The 27,727-nt window shown below is 43.2% G+C and overlaps 1 protein-coding gene and 1 long non-coding RNA gene across 2 annotated transcripts in view; one reads left to right on the top strand and one right to left on the bottom strand.

Annotated features, from left to right (window-relative positions):
- LOC139758180 (uncharacterized) overlaps nt 1-27,727 on the top strand; it is a 149,126-nt gene that overhangs the window by 10,286 nt on the left and 111,113 nt on the right. The gene's annotated exons all lie outside the window — the stretch shown is intronic.
- On the bottom strand, nt 974-26,029 carry LOC139758074 (uncharacterized). Its single transcript, XM_071679157.1, has 5 exons — nt 25,711-26,029; nt 8,963-9,079; nt 7,109-7,216; nt 5,946-6,041; nt 974-5,601 (listed from the first exon to the last, which is right to left on the bottom strand). The coding sequence occupies exons 2-5, from the start codon at nt 9,071-9,073 to the stop codon at nt 5,266-5,268; spliced, it is 651 nt and encodes a 216-aa protein (XP_071535258.1). The 5' UTR covers nt 9,074-9,079; nt 25,711-26,029; the 3' UTR covers nt 974-5,265.

Consider the following 27,727-nt stretch of genomic DNA (forward strand, 5'->3'; position numbering starts at 1 on the left):
TATATATATATATATATATATATATATATTCTGTATCTATTTCATAGCAGATCCTTCTCATTTGCCTTTAGAAATATTTCAATGGACCCGCTCGTTTTTCCTTGAATCAGTCGCTCTGAATTGATGATTACATTGAGTGATATTTCTGTTGCATATCTCACAGAAGTGTCCACCCTATCTATATCCAGCCCATTTAACTCTCCCAGTCAGTTCTCGTAAAGAGGTACATAAATGTTTCATAGTTTCCGTTTTGTAAATTTGGTTTCTTTCCCTGGTATAACTGTCTTTTGCATCATACAAGTCATAAACAACTGTAAATCTAAAACTCATTTTATCTCAAACTCATGACAACATTGTCATTTCGTCTCCATTATATATGTTTTACACCATTCTGGAAAGGAACCCTAAACTCAGACGTTTGAAAGTAAGATAAGAGTGCTCGCTTTTTCTATTCATTCATTACGTCATATTTCTATGTGACTGACGGTATACTATTCTGTTTCAAGAATAGCCTTCTCATTTACTGAAGAGAAATGTATTACGCATAGAAACTGTATTTACCCAGTTCAGTAGTACGTGGAGCATATCAGAAAAGTATTACTTAAAAGTCAGGTCGTGAATTGATTTTGTTATTGTTGTTGTCCCCATATCATAAGCTTTAATGGAAACTATGCAGCTTTTTCCATATGTTATATGGAATCATTTAAGATATATTTCCAAGTAGTTTTATTTTGGCATTAATACTAATACTGTAAAAAGTATCCGACGCAGCGTTGGAATCAGTAATATTATTGTTATCCACTATTATCAAGTCTGTTTTCTATAGCCGTGCATTTTGCATCATAGAAAATGGCAGTAGATAGCTCTTGTTATTAGGATGACTATTATAAATATTCAAATGTATAAAACACCATTTCTGTTGAAATTATAATTCCTTAAGTACATAAATGTGACCCTAATAAAACTATTAGGATCTATGATATGAGTGCTTTTATTTCAAAGGGACAGACATACAAATAATTCTTGATAGTTTCTAAATAATTCTTGATAGTTTCTATTTCATTAGTGACTGCCAATTTGATTAATTTATTCGCAGTGGTTGAGTGTCTGGTCACGCACATGCAGTGCATCACAACCGCACAAAACAGACACGTCCACCGTAAACCTCCCGCTACCCTCACAGTCACACACGGTCAGACCTGTGCCAGTCATAGCGCCTCGAGAACACACATCTGACCTGTTACGGTAATGGCACACCCGTGAACGGGCTGTCATTGGCATGTTCCCGGGCTAGGCTTAGTTTTCTTAACACACACACACACACACACACACACACACACATGCGGTGAGAGCGTGAAACGATTTAGACTTAAGTCATCTGAAGAAGATGACGGCTTCAACGACCCTTGCACTCGATCGGCCTGAAGTCCAAGGACCACCTATCCAATTAAATTACTCCTCCAGCGACACTCAGGCTGATTGGTGGAACTCGACGACCTCATGTAAGTTTCTATGGCTTACTGACAAAAACGGCTGTAGTTAGTAAAGACTTGTTGTCTGTAGGGGAAAGATTTAATTATTTTAGAGATGCTTGAACCTTTAGGTAGAAAGTGTTCATAATGCTGCTTTGTGAGAGGCGTCCATTTCGTCATTATCCATCGTTCAGGACCGGTGGTAGACGAAGGCGACATCCATATGAACGACTGTAAACATTGAAAATAAAAGTAAATCTCTGCCACTTAGGTAAAGTTTTCTTAGGTTTGGTTAGACTACGTGAACTCTGCGTCTGAGATTTACTGTGTTATGTAACTTGACTTGCTTTAAGTGTTCTTATATACCGTAATGTAGATGCGAATGCGTAACACTTTCATATGAAGCTCATTTGACCTCGTTATATATATATATATAATCATCCAGCCGACCAATCAGCGTGAGTGCATGACACGGAACCATATTAGTTGTCCGTGATCGGACAAATAACCAATACTTCATGTATTACTTATAATTAATTTGCATAATAGTACTATGATCTGGAGTAGTATATTCATCTGTGGCACACTGCGGAATGCATACACTGACTTGATATTGCTGAGACTTATTTACATTCTCGCTACCAACAGTTTTCAGAAATATTTTGCATACGCTCTAAGACCATATATACAGAGTGTATATGGCCTGAGTATCATATCCAACACATGGAGAAGATTCATGTGTTCATATTTGGTTGGCGGTTATAATTTGAAAGATCATGGCCTTATTGACCGTGGCAGTCGATAGGCTTTACCCAATTAAACAACCAACCTACATATTTGACGACCGAAACACTCATGATCAGTAGCATATTTGGAAAGGATTTTAGAATCATTACAGATAGAATGTATAAAGTTTGCATTGACGGCATAATAAAATGCCCATGCACGCTTAGACAATTGTGTCGTGAGCGGTATGAGAACCCGTTTATAGTTACGCTTTGTTAGGTTGCCTATGTTGACACTAAAGATAATTGTGTTAATTTTCTGTCGTTATTTGTACAGTACAAATGCAAGGTTGTTACTGCATTATTTGTTTGCCTGTGTTGACACTTCTTAAGATAACCACGTCAGCCGTTATTTATGTAGTACAAAATTGCAGGTGTAATTACAGTACACAAACAGCTAGCCCAGTACGTACGCCTCGGCATGACTAAAGAATACGCCTGAAATGATCGACGCGCTAGAAACATCGCTCTGAACGTGCTTTTTTTTTTTTTTACCCATTTTTCTAACGGAACATCCTGCATTTGTAAAATGTTCAGATGTCACGTGAAACAAAAGTTTTTAGACATAACAAACTATGCGTAGTGATTTTATTTCTTTAGAAAATGTAAATTTTAAACAAGGGGCAAAAAAAAAAGATAGCTTGAAAGATTAATCCTTTAAATCTCAAAAAGTGAGAGCAGCTGGACCAAGTCCTTAAGGAAAAAAGAAAAATATATCGGTTGTCGTCTAGTTTTGACATCTTCAAAGTGGGGAAGAATTTTAAAGCATATTCTTATAACTTCACATTAAGTTGTTAAGGAAAACGATATAGTATTTTTTTTTTCCCTGATACTTTGACTCAGGTCGGTCAATACCGTCTTTTGTCCCTTTGAATAATAAATACGTCGAATCTTCTTTAAACATTCCGTCACCTTAGGCAACGAGTCTGTATCCGATATGGTGGGAGTTAGAGTGCGCATGAAGATGTAATTTACAGTTACACGCCACCATAATCAACTGTATACGTGTAACATACCGACGCTATTACCTTATACCATCTTGCGCTATGTGCATTTGTTTTTCCTTGTAGACGCCGGTATTCCTCGTCTTTGTTTTTGACACCCCCAAATATTTTGAAGGTACATAAAGCATTAGCTGTGAGTATTTCCTCTGTTGTAGATATCTTGTAGTTTTCTTTGTTTTGATAATTTGCTCTTGACCGTTGCCAACACGTGACATTTTTCCATATCACTATTTTGTGCTATATAGTGACAAGCTGTTCAGGGAATATATGAAATTATGAAGTGTAAAACACAATCATTACCCGAAATACATAAAAACTTGAGATGCGTTATTAGACGGCACTACTTGTGTATGCTAGGATTAACATTGTTGACTTTGAGCGTATTTGTGTAATGAAACTTGCTCCCTCTTTATATAGGTCCTTGTTCATAAGACATCGATCTATTGTTTCCAGCCCAAAATTTGATTGAACATACTCTAGTTCACTTGTTAGTTATTTTCTCTTTGTGTAGTGATATGAGTAAAATGATGTCATTGGTTTCTGATCTTGTGCCGACTAATATGTACATCTATGTGCATTCCAAGATGATGTGGAGTGATATCCGCATCATAACTATAAAACTTGTGATGTGTTAGCATCGTGTTTACTTTTTTTCATATATAACGTATTTGCTGCTTTTAATTACAGTGGACGTACTCAAACCAAAGCCTGCCGTCCACAGCCAAACCCCGCAGACTAATTCATAGTGTACCTTGACCGCCTTATATGCTATGGTGCAGCCCAGTGATAGCATGTATCCCCCCCATATACCACATTGATCAAATTCACTCTATCTCATGCACTCCTCTCACTCTCCTGAATGATGCTCAAGCCTAAGTAACCCAATGCCGTATGGAAACGAAGAAATTGTTAGATGGTTCATGACGTCACCTCGCGTAAGCGGGAGAAGCAGTTCGATATAAAGTGAGACGATTTGTGGCAACATTACTGAACCTCACTGCAATATGCTTCGTGAAGAACCATTACCTTCGCTCCATCTTTGGTGTACCTGGTAATCGTTCGGTGTTAGGGACACCAGTGCGAGCAGGTTACTGGCTGGCTGGCTGTCTGTGGACGGGGCACGTATAAGGTTTATCACACATGCATACCGAACTCCCTCACTGTGGTGGCGGGTTTCTAAACCGTGGCCACGGAATTTAGGGTGCTAGTCTGTGGTGTGGTGATTAACGCCTCTGGGAACCAACCATCTCTACCCCTGAATAGCAGACACACCTGCCATACGTCTCAAACATAGATCATTCTCTCTACTATATACACAAGGTTGATGAATCATGTTTGAATCAGGCTATCAAGCTACTTTACTACGGATGCCTTAGAGTTAAGATTTTGAGTTAAGATCTTAGATTCATGAACCAAGAATACTAAGGTAACATTACACGAGTTGTCTCAGATGACAGATGGATGTTACCTCTGATTCTATTGTACTTAGTTTCCAGATGCCACTGTACTTTTTTTTTTTTCATGTCTGTGCAGTTGACTTATGACAAACTTTGAACAAGGGTAATAAATGTACCCCAGGGGACTGGATGTCCATGCCCTTTGCCAGCACATGTGGGGTTGGAATCCCCAATTCTCCAGTATTAACTACCACAAACGTTGCATTGTCTGTATGTAGGTAATGAGCCCAATTGGAAATGATGATGAGAGTTTCTGAAAAGATGATAATAGTTTTGGAGTAATCATATGTGCATTGTGCTGTTATTGTCTTCTGTAAGATACTTCACGTAAGTATCGTAAAATCATACCCTTGTGTTTGTGTCAGATACTAAAGTAAGTTTCTGGTGTAGATCAGAATAGTTTCTGACGTCCTGTTCTTAACGCAAAGCACGTCTACGTCATACCATATACCATAGAACAGACTGAAGCTCCTTCAGAGCACATGGTAGGACTGAACAGCAGATCACCTCGTGTGTGTGTCGTGTCTTCGGTTTCTGGTCACCAGTGTTAGTCGAGCAGCATGGGGTCGTGATAGCAGTCGTGGCAGTTGTAGACCCTGTGGAGGGAGCAGGTCGGGTAAGGGTAGTGGCGGTACAGGTTGCGTAAGGTCATCTGGTGGTTCTGCTTCTCCCGAAGTAGGGCGTGCTGCAGGCGGTCCAAGTCGTGGCGCAGGTGTTGCTTGTCCATGTCGTGGAGGGAGTGAGCCCGTCGCAGCTTCACGTGGCATTTCCTCTCAGCGTCGGCCAAGTCCCGGCTTAGGGACACCTCACTTGACACCCGCCGCCGATGCTCCTCCTCGGCGTGAGTTCGAGCGTTTTCCAACTCCTCCCTCATGACTCGTACCTGGCCGGGTGTTGAGGGCAGAGGCTAAATCCATATATCGAGAAGTATTGAAAGCACAAAACTGTTATCCCAAACACGTGCAATTCCTAAATATTAGGGAACAGGAAGGGCTGTTATAACACATGATATAAGAGAACTGAAATATTGATGTCACGTAAGACACCACATAACACTCTCGATATATTCGTGCATCATCGAAAAACTTATGTACCAGATTTCAAATATCTGCTCACAGCTTATGATTTAACTCTGACTTAGTTATCTACAAAGTAAAACATTTTTTAAAGAGTTTCTGGCAAGTGTAGTTTGGTCACATGTGATATAAAGCTTCGATGGTTACTTACATCCTCCTCTAACTTCTCACAGTTGGTCCTTAGTCGTCTGTTTTCATCCACGAGGTCAGTAGAGTGGTCCTTAAGCCTGATGGTCGTGTCGTTCACCTGGAAGAGCGAGTGAGGTCACCAGGTATCAGGCCAGACTGGCAGCTGTTGCCGCAAAAAAACATGAATATTTTTTCGACTCATAACATTAGATTATCAGGTATCGCACTGACATCAATGCATACTAGTTTCCTAATTAATGGAAAATGTACCGTATTGTTTATTCATTTTGCAAACCTCTCTAAGCGAACCGCACTGTGTCGGCAGAGTGGAATAATGACGCCCAGAACCACAGACTTCGTGGGTTCGAAACGGCGTCAGATTTCTTTGGTTCGTTTTGATAACCGTGTGATCACATTTCGAAACTTTAGCGGAAATGTAGATCAGTTTACTCTAGGATGATTTTGGGTCGACATCAGTGCTTCACTTAGTGGCAAATTGTCGTTGAGGTGAGAGACCTTATGAAATATGTGCATACAAAATGTTATGAGAATATTAATGAACCAGCGATTGACTACGAGAAACATTGATTGGAACTGAAGAATGGGTTGATAAGATATCGAGTTATGCAATCAAGGATTAGGGGATGGATACAAGAATATTTTGAGAATCAGTTAATAAACTGAAGACTGAATGAAAATCTGCGTGTGCATGATAGAATTGCTGATTGAATGAAAAAATTATTTTGTACTGAATAGCGGCTGATTAAACACGGGTAAGAGAATTAAAGAACAACAGAATGTTTGGAACCATCAATTTAATGACAACATGCAAAGATTAGATAAAACTTACGATATCGTTCCAAGAAACAATTATTGCAAGAAACAATTGCAACTATATGAAACAAATGTCATTAAACATTGCTTCAGTGTGCAGAGAAAAAAAACATAAACAACTGAACGAAATACCAAGGATGATGAAAGATTGAGCGAATGAAAAATTATGGAAGTAATTATTTAGTACATAAAAAACTAATAAACGGATAAGATAGATCATTTACAAAAAGAAAAACAACTTAGGTTGTTAGTTCATACATGTATTTAGTTAAATAAAATGGGTGGCAAGAATGAGGTAGTGGTTGTGTTCTTAATGTGTGTGGCGACAGCGGCGGCGGGTGGGAACCTTACCTCATCCAGGGAAGCCACTGTGGTCCTGTATCGTGCCGACAGGTCAGAGTAGCGTCGCTCCAGCTCACCCACTGTGGAGTGTAGCGTCGACAGCTCGTCCCGCAGCTCCTGTGGAGGCCAGACGCGTGACGCTGAATTGTTTTTTAACTAGTTTAATCATAGAATTGAGAAACATGCTTAACTATTTCCCGGCTATATAAAGGGCAGATATGCTTACGTGAAGCTACTAAATTACTTGTCTTGAATTAGCTGAACAAAACAGACGGCAAGCATTTACTTATTTATGATCAAAATCATCTGCTGTCATTGTAAAAACAGTAACTTGGATATAATGTTGGTAAGCAAAGAATAATGATACTTGATATTGGCAAATCCTTCATCTGACATTGTTACCGTCGCGTCTTAAACATGCCACGTAGAACATACTGGAGATACTGGCTAGGATATCACGCAACTGATATAGAGTTAGTACTGTTATTAAGAGTTTGTCGCACTTCCTTTTATCAAAGGACGATATGTCATGAGTTTCATAGTCGAATTATCCATATAAAGATATGTTTCCACTGAGTATGGCTTTAATGTCTCGGGAATTTGCCTGAGGACAAAATACAGCTACTACTTTTGTACCGAACAGTATAACAGGGTTACGTGTCATCTTCAAGAGAGTCTGTACCATGTTTTAAAAGTAGGTGTTCTTTATAGATATCACAAAACGCAGCAAAACTAAGCAAGGACTGAATATGCTTTGATTTCTCTTCGCAAAAGTTGTAAACACGACATGCAAGCTGAACCAGGTTGATTGATTACTTACACGTCTGGCAGCGGTTGGGTGTTTGGTCTATTTTGGCCTTCGTCTATCAAATGCCGGGGTCATTAAGGCCGTCAACGTCAAGCGTAGCTACATCCATGAACCGAAAAATCCGTAGCACATTCTTTAGGTTATATGGATAATTCTAAGACCTTATTTATACCCTCAATATTATCCCAATATGGTCCATGTCTGGCAGTGGCTTTACGCCTGACGAGTCGGTCGCGTGTGTTTCCGGCTGTATATATCATCGGATCTACACAATGTTCCGTGTGTTGTGTCTTATAAGGGTAGCTTATGTACCATATTGTCGCCTGACGCAGACATTTTATTAGGTAGTTGTGGTGGTTGCCAGGAAGGAACCAGGAAAACATCACAAACATGATGCATTCAGGATCACCACTTTGTAATATTTTCAAGATATTATTTCTGATTTACGTTTTTCATTTATACTACCAGAAAATGGCATCTAAACAATATAGGCTACGATTGAGGAGTTATAAAGGCTGAGGGAACTTAAGGGTTGTTTGTTCCTGTACATATAATTACCTGTTAATCCGGACATAATACGTGATTTATGTAGACCTGGTCACGACAATAATCGTTCGCATTCATGTACAGCTGCTGTCCATCGTCCATGGTGTTCATGTCTGTTTACATTACTGTCGAATCGTGATGTTGGTGAGACATTAAAGGCATTCTTTGTAGAAGTAGGTTGGAGAAAAGACGGGCGTGTCTCTACAGCAAGTGATCAAATGATTTATTTTTTTTTTCTTGCAGTTGAAGTTTGGAGCTCTCTCTAGTGATGTGGGATGACCTTGAGAAAGTAGACTCGCTTGTCTAGACCTGCATGTACTTCACTAATTTCATAGGATGCAGAATCACTTGTAGCCTGAACTTACTCCTGTTGGTTGTATTTAATGACAAATGACCCAAGGCTCGACGTATAGTGATACTGTATAACGTAGCTGATGCTTAGACTATGATATGTGGCGCTCGACTTACCTGTTACACGATTTCCCTGACCTGATATGACCTGGACTGACCTCGATGTGCCTCTGGTAGCGGGTGTTCTCTTCCAGGGTGGCCTGGTGGCGGGCCCGCTCCAGCTCCAGCTCGCTGAGCGCCCAGCACCCGCACCGCCGCCCGCACCCCATCCCCGCCTGCAACGGCAAGTGAAGTACAAAGTTGTCATAGAAGTCACAGGAGGATGGTAATTAAATTCAATTTATTAATGAATTATCCAGTAAGTTTCAAGTTGAGGATAATGTTACACATGTATTGAAGAAGGATTCACAGCACAATGATCGCAGGCAAGGGCCAAGTACATGGAGTGAATGTAGTCTAATGATTATTTCTAACGCCTGAAGAAGGCGTTGCAGATTTTCTAGGTGATGGTTATAACCAAACACAGACAAACTTCATTGATCCGTAGCAGTTGATGGGTATAAAACCCCAAATAACCAACCAGCCAATATGGATCGATGATATGTAACTCAGACGAGTAAAAACATTGTCATACGTTTGTACATAAGTCTGGGATCATTTGACGTTTGCTTAACTCGTAGCCCAACAGACCATTGGTATGTACCGTACGTCTGGCAGAGCAGCTTTAGTCGCCGCTGCCGGGGAGGGAGCTAACGGTCTTGCATATAAAAAAGTGTTACTGTTAACGGAATCACGGCCTTTGGTTGATTTGTACATGTTTACCTGTGGCCACAGGAAGATACACCGACCTGTAACACATCCCACCTCCCTAGGGTCGAGATACTGAATGCTAGATAAATGTGTGTACAACAAAAAATGAGTAATTAAAGTAATTCAGTGATGATTTTGACCCAAAAAACACAAAGAACGCTGAAAGTGGTTGGGTAGGTGCTCCTTGCTTGCAGCTGTGGATGAATTTTGCACGTATACCATTACTATATGGTACATGCGTTCGTGAATCAGAGTGCTAAATTAATGATACCGGAGCGTTAGATTGTTTTCGTTAATCACCACAGAACAGAGATTCAATAGTTTGTTGTAGGACTAAGTTGTGGTCATTTATCAGAGCAAGAAGACTGCCCATGAATCACACACTGTGGTAGAAAGATGTTGCGAATCATTGCATAAAGACAGTGAGGTGTGTTCGTTAAACGATGTCTTAAAATACTGTAGTTGTATTCGTTATGCCCAATACTTGGGTCGCTGTCTGCGATATTTGCAGCCTAGGAGTGATGTATTCGGTAATAACATTGCGATATCCGTTCTTATTTTCATTACAGCACAGATGTAGAGTAAATTTGTCGAATAATCACATTCAAACCACAGCCGAATTCTTATATGATAGCAAATACTCAGCTCTTAACTAACTCACATTTCTTTGAAACAAGCAAAATCTTCAGACTTATTTACCCACATTACCATCTCACACAAGGAACTCTTAGGTGATACCTACCCACGTATCATTAACTCATAGAAAGTTCTTTGGACTTAACAAGCGACGTTTCAAAAAAAAAAAAAAAAAATCCATATCCTTATCAACCTTCCTAACATTAATGGGTTGAAAGTATACGGACTAACCCACGCACAGACTAGTAATACATCAAAAATTTTTATGGTCACGAATCATCAAAAAGTTTAGGGACACCACCTCACCTCATGCGTAAACTTCATTAGTGTCTCGCCACTTGTGTCAGTATCTTTACTTTGAAGTTCTAGAGTGAGGAGAAATGGATAGACTAAATCTTATTGGTAAGCTGCGCTTTATGGTCACTTGTGGATTTCAAAGAAACTCCCTTAAGCTCTTCCATCAAGTTTAAAAGCCTTGCAAGCGCTTATCCTTTACTGGGCCATCTTTTTATGTGCATTGTATAAGATCTCTTCCATGGCTCCAGTAAACTTCAGTAGGTCTTTAAAAAGCCTAAGATGTAAGGCTGTAAGACAAATTTTGATTTTGATATATACGACATGTCCAGGATCAAAAAACTCTTGCCTACAGACCTTAGTGATGATTGGAACGATTGACAGGTAACGAATTCTGGGAAAGCATTTTTTTTTTTTTTTTTTCGTATGGAGGGCAAAGAATCTACTTCACCGGTCTGCCACTACAGTTGCCCTATCAAAGGGAAAAGACGCAGCTTCTTACGAGACGTCATGATAAGCTCCTTCAATCGCCCCCCCTCCCCCCCCCCTCTCTCTCTCTCTCTCTCTCTCTCTCTCTCTCTCTCTCTCTCTCTCTCTCTCTCTCTCTCTCTCTCATAAGCAATAATTATCAATAACTCTAACCTCGAGACCACACTGACCACCGTCTTTAATGGTTTAGCTGGGGGAAGGGTGTCCGGTGTGTGCGTGGAGTCAGACACATGTTTATAAACCTCGCCTAAGCTGATTTTGTATGTGTGCTTCCATCATTTGCTAGACCTAGCAATGCTGGGGCAAGCTGTGTATCACATTATTACTGTGTGGCCAACGACGACTCAAGGATGGACCGTTTTGATAATTGTTTCGTTCCCAACCCCTCGAAGCTTTGAGACTCTACCCTATCATATCTTTCCGAATAACGTTGACCTGACACTTTTTAAAAGGCGGGTTCTTCATTTCCTTCAAAACTCTCTAATACTTTTTGACTTTCCTAATTATATTTTCATTATGGCCCTGCCTTGATGTGGACTTCTGTCAGTGACTGGAGCCTCCAGCGTTAAAAAAAAAAAAAAGAATGTCGCAATGTTATTAGCTCACTTTGTTACAGAGCTACCAGACATTCTTATTATTTCTTTCTTTAATTATATGATGTCCCAGTTAGTTGCTAGACTTTCATTGAGAAATCTGAGCCACGCATCATCATAACCTCTCAAAATTTTGTCATTGAATATATATATATATATATATATATGTATATATATATATATATATATATATATATATATATATATATATATATATATATATATATACGTATATATATATATATATATATATATATATATATATATATATATATATATATATATATATATACGTATATATATATACGTATATATATATATATATATATATATATATATATATATATATATATATATATATATCTCACATACAAACCTCCAACAGCCATGGTTCGAACCCGGGACCCTCGTGCAAGAGGCGGGAATGCTAGCCGGTAGGTTAGGCTAGGCCCATAGCCTAGCGGTTAGCATTCCCGCCTCTTGCACATGGGTCCCGGGTTCGATCCTGGCTGTTGGAGGTTTGTATGTTCTATGAAGGTGCGCGTTTCTATGCACCATGTTCATATATGTATGTATATATACCTTTCTTAAGTCTGAACAGAGTTGAAATGAGCTGCATAAGTGTTGTTCTTCAGTTTTACTACAGGTCTTGTAAAACTGATTACTGGGTGGTTACTGTAACTTTTAATCACGTCACCTCGTTCCAGTTAACAGAGTTTATAGAATAATTGTCGTCAAATATATGATAATTTGTGTGGAAATGCCTCACAGGATTATATTTCTGTGGCATAGCAGCACAACTGAAGCATTTTCTTTATCGTCAGGGACACAGCTCCATTGAAATTGAGCATTTATTCATTCCTTCATGGATTGATTAATTGATGTACTTGTCAGTTACTGAAAAAAAAAACTTGTACAGTCAGGATCGTACAGACAGCTAAGATAACCTGTTGCTGTGCAAGTGCATCTGTAGCACAGTCGATCATGATCGCTGGCAGTAGGTAGTGAACGAGTGCAGTACACATTTTCCTACTTTTATGAGAATTTCCAACATTTTTTGGTTTGCTTCTGCGTATATTTTCACCATATTCTGTTTTTTGTTGTAGGTAGTATTGTTCATACTGACATATTCTGTATATTTGATGGTGAAATTGGAATAAGTCTCGAAAGCTTAAATTTCTTTTTTTCTATTTTAGTAACTCCTTGGGTAGTATGGTATGACGTAAGTACGATGGTTCGATCTTTGAGTATGATGGGGTGATCTTGGACTTGATGCTTAAGGATCAGGTCTTAGGATATACCATCATACCATCGTACTCATGAGGATGATGGAAATGTGTGTGTGTGTGTGTGTGTGTGTGTGTGTGTAAATAACAGGCAAGCGACTCGTAAGAGCGTCGAGTGCGTGTGGTCGGCGGCGACCACCTAGTTACAGGGATCGGCGCCTGACCCCCCGGTGATGATGTGAGGCACCACTGCTGGTGTGAGGGGTTGCTGGCAAGAGTAAACATCATCAATAGAGGCCTTTGGTCCTCTTGTGCCTCACGAGAAACGGGTCAAATGAAGACTATATAAGATAAGAATGAACCTACAAGCCTCAACGTCTGCTTGTGTTTTGAAACACCACCTCTCTTCATTGTGGATCATTCCTTCAGTCTCACTGGGTTGTTCCAAACCGCTCTCTTGATATTATGGTCTTCACCGCTTCCACCCTGCTTCCTAACCCCTACCTTCACTTCCCCCCTCCCCTTCCCTACCCCGACAGCGCACACAGACCTGCACTACATCATGTTAATTTGTACGGTCCCCGGTTGTCGCTGTTGATCGTGCCATTTCCCGTATACTAACCACGGATTATTGTGGCCTCACGTCACCATCAGAGTGGCACCAGTGGACCCCTGTCTTTCCCTCAAGTAACGCGGGGACGTCACGCCACCAGTAGAGGCAGACCCCGCCTCAGGGTCTGGAGTGGGTTTCGCAAATCAGTTGTTCACGACGCACACGGGGGGTTGATCCGTGTGTATTTATGGCGTGTACTGCGTCCGAGGCGCGCGTCCTCCACCGTCCAACTGCACCGAGTTTGGTCAAAACCTCTTCACCTTCTCAACGAGCATTTTTCAACCTAATTTCTCTTTGTCTTAATGTTACTTCCCTTGTGTCTTCCTCTAACATGTATTACTTTGGCTTTTCCTCTCAGGGTTTAACTTTTTTTTCGACTTTAGTCCACCTCATGGTCGGACCTACATTGAAATAAATGGAAAGATTAAAGAGAGGACGAAATACAAAGATGAAAAATGTTTTAGGATATTTGGAGGAGGTATAAATTCTGCTTTTCATAATGCGGCAGGACATAGTTTTTTGGTTTTTTTTTCGTAATGATATGAGGGGGTGATGAGCTCCAAGAGCTTGGCGGTGTAAGAAAAGAAAGAGGTACCAGAACGAGCCTACCCTGAGTTTTCATCTGCCACACAGTAACCGTATGACGCAGTAGGTAGCTGAGTATTACGTGGTCCACATAATGACGGGAGCACAAGCAGCCACCTCTCGGAAGCAGTTACCAAAGAAATATCTATGGATGAGGTACTTTGAACCACCACTCCAACGTATGGCAATTGGGTCGTTTCGAGGTCCGACTGGGAGAATTGTTCAAGTCGAATTGCTTTGGACTCGACTGTTTGGTAAAGTATGTTGGCTAGAATCTCCCTAGATGTGAGAGCAGAATTCCATACAGGGACAGATCTCTCCTACAGATCTCTCCTATAATCGGAACAACTGTTCTTACGAAAGTTTACGGCGCCTAAACAGGACTAATTGTTTGTTAGACAGATTTAGGTATTTGTGTGATGCGAGGTTTGTAAGACAGTTGATATGTTCAGCGATACTAAGAATATTTATTGTGTAGAGTGGCGGAATTACAGGTCCATCATAAGAGATAGGGCGGTTTTGAGGGGGTTTTAGAGAGATGGGTCCAAACTGAGTTCCGTAGGCATTAGACTTAGCGAGGGTTTGATACCCCTCTGGGAAGTCCTGTCCAAGTCTGAGTATATTTGACGAAGGTGTGCTATAACGAGACGCAGGTCGAGTAGGAGGAGATGTAGTGGATGTGAAGGAAGTAGCAGGAACTTAAAAGTGATCCTGCCTTAGTTTTGCTGAAGCAGGGGATAACGATGCTGTTTCCTTGTTGGGAGGGTTAGCGACAGGAATAGATGAAGGCAAGCAAGTATGAATGTGTACATGTGTATGTATGTAATGTCTGCGTATGTATGTATATGTTCATATGTATATATGCGTATGTGGGCGTTTAAGTGTGTATATGAGTGGATGGGCCATTCTTCTGTTTCCTGGCGTTACCTCGCTGACGCGGGAAACGGCGATTGTTATGATGATAATAATAGTTACATTTATATATGGATGCTAAATAGCACGTTATATAACACACCGAGGAAGCTACTGAACCGCCAAGGTTACTTGCTGGTACCCGAGGAGGCTGTGACACACGTGCCACAACACCATTGTCCCATGTAAATGTTGACCGACAGCATGCGAGACACGCTGTCTTCTTGATCAGCCTGGCCACGCTCCGTGGCACGTAGCGGGCGGCCACGACCTCCGGCACACACACAAGAGGGCCGAGCACCCACCCAGCAGGTGTCCATGGTCCCAGGGAGGTGCAGTGGTCCGGCAGGTCGGGTGATCAATACCTCACCAGGAGGTAGGTTGTGGAGGGCGGCGACCACCGGTCATCAAGTGTAGCGTCTCATTAATTCACCATCACTCCCCACCGCCGCCACCCACCCTCGCCCTTCCCTGATACTCCCTCCTATTAGCCTCTCCTTTCCCCTACTCTTCTTTCCCTTACTCTTCCTTCTCGGGTGATCTTTCCCTCCTCCTCCTCCCCAGCTCACTCCTTATCAGGACACCACCTCCTTCTCCCATTCTACTCCCTCTTCCTTGAACTTCACCTTCCCTAACTTGTATCTCGCCCTCTTCCTTCCCTCCCCAGGTGTCCGCTGCCCTCCCCACTGCCTACCTCAGCGAGCGTTCTCTCTCCCCTTCCCGAACCTCGTTTTAGTCATTGATCTTGAGGTGTGGGAGGGGAGCGGCTGTTCAGATTTGGGTACACCGTCTCGAGAGCTGGGGCCTCCCTCCTGGCCACAGCTCTCACCCTGGCTCACGGATACGTCCGGTTCCGTCTGGGTGGAAGAGCTGGAACGAATTGGTGTACTTTTTTTTTTTTTTTGGTCGAGTGTGACGTAAACCTCCTTGTGTCCTGAGCCAGTCATACATACAGTATAATTTCCTAAATGCTTTAAAGAAATAAATGTCAGCTCGTATGTCTAAAACAGACAAAGCGGAAGTAAGACACGGCACCCACCTCAGCGTGATACGCATCGCATGTTTGTTTCGTCCAGTTTACCCTCCGTTTATGGTTGGAATTTTGTTAGCGTGACGTTGCCATCGTGAGCTCCAATTATTTCCACCGTAATATATCCGTTTTAGGTAATTTCACGTCATGGATTTCAACCCCCTTCCCCCCCTTCTCCCAAGTCTTTGTTGTATGGTAGCTGTTTATCATTACGTCGGCACGGATTTTTACGGTGGTCGGTTTAATCACCTGTTTAATGTGGTCATCATTTCGGTAACGCGAGGCACGCCGGGAACTCCATGGAAAGCCCACAACAACTTGCCTTACACAGATAACATTACCTGCACCGTATCACGAATCAGACCGTCGCCTGTACGGGTCACGAATGAGAACGTTGCCTCCTCTGGTTCACGAATAAGAACGTTGCTTGCACTGGATCACGATTGAGAACGTTGCCTGCATCGAATCACAAATAGAACGTTGCCTGCATCGAATCACAAATAGAACGTTGCCTGCATCGAATCACAAATAGAACGTTGCCTGCATCGAATCACAAATAGAACGTTGCCTGCATCGAATCACAAATAGAACGTTGCCTGCATCGAATCACTGATAGAACGTTGCCTGCACTGGATCACGAATAAGAACGCTGCTTGCACTGGATCGCTGGATCGCTTCTTCATTTGTTCATGATTTTCACCATGGTAAACAATGATTAGCATGGATGTGTGTTGCTCGATGTGATACAATGGTTAGCAACTCTGAGGTATGTATCAAGCTACAATCCAAATCTCAGCTTATTTTTGATACGTATGGACGGGTTAAACGTGAAGCATAAATCTTGTACCGTAGCCTCCCTTTCACAACACAGATAAAATAGACGTACATATTACACCTTAACAGCATGTTTCAGTATCGGTTCCGGTCCCGGATCTAAGGAAGTCCCCACACGGCCATTCGTGTCAGATGGCCACAAGCAGCAGACTTTTACACAGTTGCTTCTCCAACCGCCCACTCCCCTCCCTCGTCCAAGCCCTCGCCACTAGGCTAGCGTTAGTAAAGATCCAGACATCCCTCCAACCCTTCTTTTTCTTATCAGAAAGATCATTATATATATATATATATATATATATATATATATATATATATATATATATATATATATATATATATATATATATATATATATACTATTGTATTTTATTCGTTGAATCGAATGTTAAAGCATCACTAGTACCCCTGTTTCTGTTGACATGAACCCTTCATTTAGCTCCGATATTTTTAGTCTCCTAAAATTAGCAGCAGCAATTACATGAGGGTTGTTGAGTTCCCCCCTGAAGAAGGAAAGTAACTTGTGCGTTTGGAAACTCTTACCAGACGGACCATATGTATTGTTCCAGTTTTTGTCATCTTGCTGCTTTCATTTTTAGTATCTTTTGACCTGCTGTAGGCACGAGTAAGTCCTCAGTCCGGCCCGTGGTGACAGACTAGTGGTACGTGCTCGACCAATATAACCGGCCGCCATCCGGGCTGTCGAGGTGGACGTGCGGCCGAGGTGGAGTTGTGGGTTATAATCACGGCTCGCGAGGTGGGGAAGGTAAGCTATTTTCGCATCGGTGCCACAGGGAATGGATATTAAGAATGTATGTGTGAAACTGTTGGGTGATGAGACAGAAACAACAGTTTCATTTTGCATTTTAAGAAAAGACATGATTTGTAATATATCCTTTGTTTTTTATATCGATGCTCTTGAATTTACTGAACCAATAGCGTAGTCAAGAAAATACATGATGTAATACATCCTTTGCTTTTCTATCGATGTACAGTGTACTGAACAAGTAGTTTAGGAGACGGCTTTTTATATCGGCTCAATATACCAGTAACCCAGTATGTTCGGTTTAATCCGATCCACTGAACAAGTAGCCTAGTTGCCGTTGGTTTTAATTCGTTCCGGTGTTTTTATAGATCCATAGAACCAGTAGCTTTTTTCTTTTTTTTTTCATCGATACGGTGAATCAGCAGTAGCCTTAATTTTGAAGCTCACCATTGAACCAGTAGCCATTTTCTATGCATCTTTTTATCGATACAGTGATTCAAGCTTCTTCTTTTAACGATACAGTGAATCAGTAGTCTAGTCCAGCTCAACACTGAACTCTTCACGAAAAGCAGGGAACACTGGGTTCTCGTTTTTCTTTTCTAGATCAAGATAAAGTTAGGCCTCTGGGTTGGCTAGGATTGTGGATCAGTCATCTAGTACTGCCACTCTCCGATCCTAACATGCCTCAGAGACAAACTCTTGGTTATCACGACTCTTGTTGGTCATACGTAAAAAAAAAAAAATAAAAGAAGAAATACCAGTATTAGATAATGAAAGGCTGTGGGTATCCGGTACGAGAGACATGGAATGTCATAGGGATTACTTGAACCATTAAGACTGGTAAACCATTTGGACACGTACATAGCCTCTTGTTTTGGTCCAGGCAGGGATGTGTGGCTTATGGTCGGTTGACTTGGGCTGACTGGCTAGCCGGTCGATTGGTTGCCAGACCGTTGGACTGGTTGATTGGTCGGCAGACTGTTGGACGGACTAGTTGGTTGATGGGTTGGGTTGTTAACAGACCTTTGGACTGGCTGGTCGATTCACAGACTGTTGGGCTAAGAGGATGATGACTGGTTGGCTGGGTGACTGTCCCTTGAAGTGTTCCTTTCGTTCAAAAGAAACTCTGTGTAGTTTTGTGTTGATGTTAATGAGGCCGCTTCGTCGATCACGTGTCTGAGGACGACTCTGTCGTAGACGACCAGTGGATTTTTGCGTTGCCTTAATGGCTATGTTTTGCACGAGACGTTTATGGAGTCTTGGTCGAGAGAATGCTATCCTTGACCAGGGACAGTGTACCTGATTCATATATCATCACACGAGGGCGAATATCCGGACTGCTTATTGGTGTCTCGTGTGTTAGTGATTGTAATGGTTATCGACAACTGAATATGAAAATAAATAGATAGATAAATAGGTAGGTAGGTAGAGAGAGAGAGAGAGAGAGAGAGAGAGAGAGAGAGAGAGAGAATTACCCAACGACCTCTTCCGAAAGGCTCCTGTATCCTGAGGCAGCGCTACTTCCAGTTTCAGGGACATGTAGACTCCTTTGGAGTGAAAAATTCTTTGATCTGGGCCTCAGCTGCCCCGTGCCGTCTCAGCTGACATGAAAAGAAAAGGTGGTAGAAGAATTATCCCCGATATTTGAGCAGGACTTCGAACGAATAAATTCCCTAGTGGATATGAAGTAGCTGCTCGAAAGGAAGATTATTAAGGTGTCTATAGAGCATCCCAGGTTTTGGTTATGATGTTAATGATGTGGGATTTCCATGATAGAATGTTGAGTATGGTTATTTCCATGAAGTTTATGTAATTACAGGGTTGAATTGTGGTTTTGTAAATTGAACAGAGGGAAACGAATGATACTTAGAAAGGAGATGTAGAATGAAATCGCGTTTTAGCACCACTGAATTTAACCATGTTACTGATACCCTACCTTGAGATGCTGCACAGGTCGGAGATGAAAAAGAAATATGTTCACTGTAAGAGAACGAGTATTAGAACGAAGAGGGGGAAGGGACATTATGTTGAAGGGTGTAGAGTGGAAACGGTAAAAGTGAACTGGATGAAAATTTGATATTATTTTTTGGGAAGAAGAAAGAGAATAGGCGTGAAGATAGAAGAACCCTGAGGGGTCACACATAGTAATAAGATCAAAGGGAGATGACGCTGTGTCAACCCTGCAGTGAGTCAGGCCGTGAGGAAGCTATGCGTTAGGGAACAGAGAAACAGAAGAAGAAAAAGACTCGTGTCACTCGCTGTCAAACGCATTGAAGACTTCAGGGGTCACTGTATACAAGAGTTTCGCTAGATTCCCGTAGAGGAGGGGACCAGTGTTCACTCAATCCCGTGCACGGCTTTCAACTTCTCCTCCTCCTCCTCCTCCTTCTCTTCCCGCACCAGTGTTCACTCAATCCCGTGCACGTCTTTCACCTCCTCCTCCTCCTCCTCCTTCTCTTCCCGCACCAGTGTTCACTCAATCCCGTGCACGTGTTTCGCCTCCTCCTCCTCCTCCTCCTCCTCCTTCTCCTGCCGCACCAGTGTACACTCAATCCCGTGCTCGTCTTTCACCTCCTCCTCCTCCTCCCGTGTACGTCTTTCACCTCCTCTTCCTCCTCCTCCCGCACTCAAAATATTTTTAACACCATCCCTCCACCTCCAGTTTGGTCTTCCAGGTTTCCCTTGTCCCCTCCACTCTCCCTACACACAGATCCTCTTTGTCAGCCTTTCCTCTCTCATTCTCTCCATATGTCCAAACCATTTCATTACACCCTCATCAGCTGACTCTTTCAGCCACTCTCTTCTCATTACCACACTTCTCTTTTACGGTTTCATTACTTACTCTCCACACATTTTTTTCTCATTGTTCCCCCACCCACCCTATGACTCACTTCCGCTTTCATCGTTCCATTTGCTGCCATGTCCACTCCCAGATATCTAAAACCACTTCACTTCCTCAAAAACAGATTTTCAGTTCAGACTTGCACTGCAGTAAACCAATCCTTCTGCCTTGCTAAACCTAATTTCCCCTGTTTATATTCACACTTACTTTAGTCTTCCTCTTTTCATACACTCTCCCAAACTCAGTGACTGACTTCTACACATTCTCACTCGAAGCTGCCACTAGTGCTGGGCCATTAGCATACAACTAACTCGCTTCCCAGGCCGGCTTTACCCCCTACAGGGTACATCGAGTTGGCCGAGCGTCCACCACAGCAGACTTGGGTCAAGATCTATGTTAAGGAAACTAAACAAAAATAATGGTTCAGGGAGGACGTACAACTTTTGACATCACCAGGTTCCGATTTTTTTTTTCGGCGATTTTTACCATGTTGATGAAGAACATCATCCAGGTCTGATATGAGGGGGTTCTTGTCACCAGACCCGCGCATGACGTCAACCGCGCCCTTAAGGGTGAGGTCAGAGGCCAAGCTAGCGTACCCAAGGGTCGTTAAGGGTGAGGTCAGAAGCCAAGCCAGCGTACCCAAGGGTCGTTAAGGGTGAGGTCAGAAGCCAAGCCAGCGTACCCAAGGGTCGTTAAGGGTGAGGTCAGACGCCAAGCCAGCGTACCCAAGGGTCGTTAAGGGTGAGGTCAGAGAGGCCAAGCCAGCGTACCCAAGGGTCGTTAAGGGTGAGGTCAGAGAGGCCAAGCCAGCGTACCCAAGGGTCGTTAAGGGTGAGGTCAGAGAGGCCAAGCCAGCGTACCCAAGGGTCGTACTGTTGTTGTTGCTGCTGTGTGGCACTACCGTCTCGAGGGATTGGTAATGATAGACTGCGATATATCTCCCTTGTGCAAACATATCTGGTATTATTTCTCGGTAGAGAATATAAATCATAATTTACGCACGCACGCACGAAGGTACGTAGGGTCGCTGTGTGGGGATGGATGGTAGAAAGAACGGTAGACTGATTAATTTATGATGAAAGTTTTTATTTTTTCCGCTAAACTACTTGTTATTTCAATCCGGATTACCTCAGAACCGTAAATCCAACGGGAACTAAATGTTATACAGTAGACTCTGGCTACAGTGACGGTACATGTCTACAGGGCAGTGGTGAGAGATAAGAATCCAGCTAGAGTGACGGTATATGGCTACAGGACTGTAATAAGAGGAAACATCTAGCTACACTGAGTCAGTGACTACAAGACTGTGGTACGAGGAAGAGTTTGGCCTCCCATTGGGCGTGAGAAAGTACTTGGCTAGTGACGTCATTCACTGCCTTGAGGTGACGTCACGCCACGAATGCAGATGGATTGCAACTTGAGGCCCGGGTAAAGCGCTCACCACACCCCTCCTCGACTTCCCGACTATTCACACGTGAAGTTCTTGATCTGTAGTCCATATAAGAGCGTCATCCATAAACTGAGGAGCAGAGCTACAAGAGCTTGTACGAGATAGAACTTTTTACCTGGAATCTTCAACGTACATGTACGTTCAAGAGCAGTTTCATCGATGGCTCTCGTTCCCGTGACACAGACGTTCATTTCCCTCTGAAATACGGATAGGAGACCGGTACACAAGGTTGTGAGGGAGTTGTGAGTGTGGAAGCTTGGAGTCACGTTCCCCGCAGACCAGGGAGGTGGAGGACGCCTTCAGCTGCTAGTAAACAAAGACGCTGACCTTCCGCGAAGCGGAGGAGGATGAGCTCTCGCCTTGCATTGTTGCCACATATCGTCAGGAGTATTGGCTGCCAGTGTGAGGCTAGATATATGTCTTCATTCATTTACAGTCACTAACAGGATCTCTTTTCCAGTGAGTTACCTGGAACCCATTTTTTCCAAGGGCTCCTACAGCTCCAAAGGTGCGATATGCTCAGTTGCAGAGAGGGGATGGACCTCATAAAAGCGAGTGTTCTCTGGCGGGACTGTTTACACTCCTTTTCGTCGACTGACAGTGATCCAGCCTGGCTCAAGGTTACTTTTCATTCGCAGTGTAACCACATGTAGGTGGAGTCCGGTAACAGCAAAGTTTTGAATAGAAAGAGAGAGAGAGAGAGAGAGAGAGAGAGAGAGAGAGAGAGAGAGAGAGAGAGAGAGAGAGAGAGAGAGAGAGAAACTCATAGGAGAGTTTGGTAATGTTTCTTGCTGAATTGCTACCTTTTCTTAGCACGGTGAGTGTAGTTATTGATGCTGGGAACAAAAGTACACTTCACACTGGAAACGGTTGGGGAACGTGTTGCATACTTCATATTGTGGGGAGAAGAGCTTTTTTTTATTGGCGGAGGGGGAAGTGCTAGTTACCATGATGGATAGGGGCGAGGCTAGCTAAGGTAATATAGATGAGAGGGATAGTTATGATGGAGAGGGTCTGTGCTAGTTTGTGTAATATAAAGGTGAGTACGGTTGATATAATGGAGAGGGTTAGTCCTAGTGTAATATAAAGGTAAGTGCCGGTTATAATGGAGAGGGTCAGTACTAGTGTAATATAAAGGTAAGTGCCGGTTATAATGGAGAGGGTCAGTACTAGTGTAATATAAAGGTAAGTGCTGGTTGATATAATGGAGAGGGTCAGTACCAGTGTAATATAAAGGTAAGTGCCGGTTATAATGGAGAGGGTCAGTACTAGTGTAGTATAAAGGTAAGTGCCGGTTATAATGGAGAGGGTCAGTGCTAATTAATGTAATATATAGAGTGAAGTGCGAGTTAATATACTGTACAGAGCTTGGTAATTTAATAACAGGGGAATTGCTGATGAGTGCTCTAGGAAGGGTGTGCTAGAGAGGGCTGTTGGACTAGAAGAAGTGAGTACTTGGCAAGAACTATAAATTGTAAAGTGGAAAAAAGAAACAGACGAAAATAATCCCAAAGAGGAAGTAGAGAGCCAAGTGGCGAAAAAATGGTGGAAGATGGAGCAAACGACGTTGCTCACGAGGAATTAATGTGATCAGGTGCATGATGACAAGCTAGCGACTGGAGTATACGAAGTGTGATGGCTGTAGTGAAGCAGGAGGCTGGAAGGTACGGGTCGGTGGTGACATTTGGGCTGGACGAGGACCACACTCGGGTCTCGTGAGGAGAGGACAGATGAGGGAAGAAAACAGAGACGAGAACATCTATGAGCAACGATCATTGGAAGAACAAGTTCCTGAAACCGAGCGAAGTAAACAGACTACGAGGATATAGAAGTGATAACGACATGAGAAGACTTGAAAAGGTGTCTTCCTGAGCGGAATACGGTATCGACCCAGGCGGTGTTCAGGCTCGTACTGAACTTGCACGTAATCGATTAGAAAAAACAAATCTGGTTATCCTTTGAAGGAGGTAGACCACTGGATGACCCCATGACCAACAAAAGCAAGGAGGCAAAAAGAAGAAGGAAAATGGAGCCATCAGAGACTAGACCATTCATTACAATAACAAGAAGAGGCCAGTGTTGTCACAGTGGGCGAGCAGGTCTGACCAGTTGTGTTATACGAAGGCAGTTGCATCAACAGGAAGAGACAGAGGTGTGGAGTCACCAGGAACTGCAGAAGGTATATCAAACCAAGGAGGCAGACTCACCCCTGCTGGCTCGCAGAGACTTAGACACGTGTCGTCAGAAATAACTGAAAGTTTCAGGAGCTCCTGCTGGATGATGATGCCTGCACACAGTGAGGAACGGTAAACGTAACAACTATAAACTAATTTCTCGTTGAGAGTCCAGGATCAAACGAGAACATTAAGCCATGATAGAACGGCGAGGATGGTACATAAGGCAGTGAAATAATTCCAACTTGGTGATGGGTCACTACTGACAACGTCCGATTTCGACTGCACCTGGATTACCTTGGTATGAACGAGGTTATGAACGTGGAGGAAGGATTTACAAGAATGGCGTCAGAAGAAGGTCCTGATCATCAGCACGTCACGGTCGACACAGAAGCTCATGTGGAACCATCCCTTTCTTGATCTTATCTGCTCGTATAACCGTCTGGAAGCAGAAGTTTCTCATGTCTTTTCCCATAACTGTGATCTGGCACATTTCAAAAGACAGGTCTTTCACTTCCTCCAGAGTTCGTAAACACTTTTCCTTTCGTAGTTCTCCCTAAATTTCAATGAAGGACCGACCTCGATGTGGACTTAGTGTCCATGACTGGAGCCTCCAACGTGAAAGAAATAAATTCCACTTGAGAAAAGCGATCTAGGATTACTCGAGCTTATGTGGCTACTGAAGGAACGGGGAAACGAGAGCAGAGAAGAACTCAAATGCCAGTGTGAGGCACTAGGCCAGTACCAGATACTAGGTATGAAACTTTACAATCCTGAACACCATCATGAGGTACAGTTCCAAGGAACACGGAGTTCCAGTCAGAGTAGTGAAAAGTGTTACCAGTGGTTCGATGAAATCTGCCATAGAGGAGTCAGTAGATTAGATATCATGGATAGCATGTGGAAGCTTATGGTCACAGAGGGAAGATGCAACGCTCAACACATGTCACGAAGTCGGTGGAGGTAGAGATGCACTCGGGGAAAGACGGTACTGTTTTCTTTCGTCGAAACTTAACCATAATCAGTCGTGAAACCTTGTGAACGAATGAGCTCTTACTTAACAGAATATATATCTTTTTTTTTTTTAAGTATGGAGAACTGTGCTACGTTGACTTGGATCTTCTGGTTCCCCTCTCAAGTAGTCAGGTATGTTGTGTTCACTCCAGAGGGATCGGTCCTCGTCTGTCATTTTCCGAGGAAGCGTCATACATTGGGGGGAAAAGTTTCCTGACTCGGGTATTAATAAAACGATCAGAGTTTACACATCGTTGGAGCTATTCTGAAGATTGTATTCTCTTGAAGGCACAGGCTACAGGATGCTTCCAGTATCACGTTCCAAAAACAGGAAGAAATATCCAAACAAACGAAACATTACACGAGTCTTGTGATATGTCATGGTTGACCTTGTGAGTTGGAGCCACGTACTTGTACTAAGATCCTTCAGATACCGTCTCATCCTCAGTATAAACCTATGACAACATTGGATCCGACAGCAGTCGTATGTTATTCCTCTGTACCACCACCGTGACCCCGCCAGGCAAACCTACAGTCCCAGAGGGCTCATTCAAGGCTTTCCTTCCTCCGCCCCACACCAGGTGAACCCACAACCATTATCCTCTCACAGCCCACCACCACGACCCCACCAGACTTACCTGGGCCACCTGAACTTTCCCCAGTGGAGGGTCTTGTGTCACTTGCGAATCAATGGGTTCTCATCACGCATATTACTGGCCAGCCTGACGGCGGATCTTCAGTGGCTAGCTGGACTCACACTCTCATTTCAACATTGATCTACCGATTAGAAACTGGCTCGCATTTCCCTTATGACTACACGAGACAGTGGTAGGTGCCGTCGTCTCCTTTACACGAGCATATCCATAAACACAGTCAGGATGGGAGGGAACGGTGCGTCACCGGTGTACCGCAAGAGGTATCTTCCCCTCGATCGACAAGATTACACTAAGGCAAGAACTCGCCGCTCTCCTCAGGCCCGTCCCTTCTCCCTTGGGCTTGCGCAGGCGCGTCTCGCCTCCTCATGACGTATGTCAGGAGGCGGAATGTCAGCGGAAGTGAAGCTCTGAAACCCCAATTAATTTTGCACATCAAGTCGGTGGTTGGAAACCTCTCTTGTGATCGTGTTGAACACGGTCCCCGACCTCCCGTCACGGTTACCGACGAACGCCGATATTCCTCAGATAACAGACGCCACCTCTCATCGTCGTCGGTCACCCGTCCCTGGCTGGAGTTAATCACTTTATGAGAAGAAACTTGAAATTGCCGTGTGATTATCGGTGTTTAGTAATTACGCGTGCGTGTGGGTGCTCTAATGAGTATCCTGCGCTGGAAGAATTGTGGGATTAACTCAGGTTTGGTGGCTGCCTCGGGGTATTACGTGAACAACCTTAGAGCGCGACGGTACGATTCTTTGACATAACCCCTCGGGGTCAGGTCAGAGGCCAGGCCATCATACCTACGGTTCCTGGCCAGGGGTCATACCGCAGTGCTCAACCCCTCGGGGTCAGGTCAGAGGCCAGGCTATCATACCTACGGTTCTTGGCCAGGGGTCATACCGCAGTGCTCAACCCCTCAGGGTCAGGTCAGAGGCCAGGCCATCATACCTACGGTTCTTGGCCAGGGGTCATACCGCAGTGCTCATGGGATTAATAGCTTTGGTAAGGGATCAGCGACGAGGGCAGGGCCATGGGTCACAGGCGTGGCACCCTGTACGTGTTGTGTAAGCCATGATCTGTGGTGTGTGGTGGTCCGGCATGAGAGTAATGACACACTTCACCGTCAGGAGGAGTGATTCTCCACTGGTCCCCGCCAGTAATGCAGGAGGAAAGGTATGTACATACCTGGACGACAACGTGTTCAGTATTGATCGTGAGGCATTTTTGTTTCTCTCGAGTGACAGGTTTCACACACACACACACACACACACACACACACACACACACACACACACACACACACCACACACACACACAGGAACGAGCAGACTGTACACCGTGTCAGAGCTGTTCTTTCTTGGGTTTATTCTCATAAAGGCATAGGCCAAGGGTACGACAATAGTACTTTCCAAAAACCTGATGAACTTGTGACCCAGCGTCTCGACCGCAATTTCCTCGTGTTACCACTGGTGTTAACACCATGGCATTGACAGAGATACTAGCACCAACACCATACACCGCCAAGACTTACCTACCTCCGCTCGAACGACTACATTGTGAATGTCATAAACTATCCATGAACAAAGCGCACAGGTAAACGAAGTGATAACTGAGTCTTCCCATAGTTATGTCTGCATCAGTGCTATAGTCCTGTAACGCAACCATGGTGAAAATATTCATCACTTAATACTCACAATTCAATCCATACGTCAACACAGTATTACTGGAGTTCAACAGGTATGTGACTTGATATCACATGGTGTTCACCTTTAAATACATAATGTATGTCAACACAATACCAACACAATACTACAGCAATTACGTAACGTTACATCAGTTAATGTTGAGCTGATCACAAAATGTATAATGTATAAATCATGAGATTTGCTCTGTAAAACTTCCTGTGATATTTAGATAGACTTTATTCATTTGCTAATCCCAAGAGTAGACGTGTCCAGCCCCACCTTGATGATCTAAGCTCTTTTTGTAAGTCATTAAC

The sequence above is a fragment of the Panulirus ornatus genome, chromosome 2, assembly GCF_036320965.1.
Source record: "Panulirus ornatus isolate Po-2019 chromosome 2, ASM3632096v1, whole genome shotgun sequence".
Classification (NCBI taxonomy): domain Eukaryota; kingdom Metazoa; phylum Arthropoda; class Malacostraca; order Decapoda; family Palinuridae; genus Panulirus; species Panulirus ornatus.

What these genes read in the sequence shown, in the direction of transcription:
- LOC139758074 (XM_071679157.1), bottom strand. Translation starts at nt 9,073, where the DNA reads ATGGGGTGCGGGCGGCGGTGCGGGTGCTGGGCGCTCAGCGAGCTGGAG. An exon ending in GCTACCAGAGGCACATCGAG is followed by an intron (nt 7,217 to 8,962) that starts GTCAGTCCAGGT and finishes TGGCCTCCACAG; the next exon opens with GAGCTGCGGGACGAGCTGTC. An exon ending in GTGAGAAGTTAGAGGAGGAT is followed by an intron (nt 5,602 to 5,945) that starts GTAAGTAACCAT and finishes ACACCCGGCCAG; the next exon opens with GTACGAGTCATGAGGGAGGA.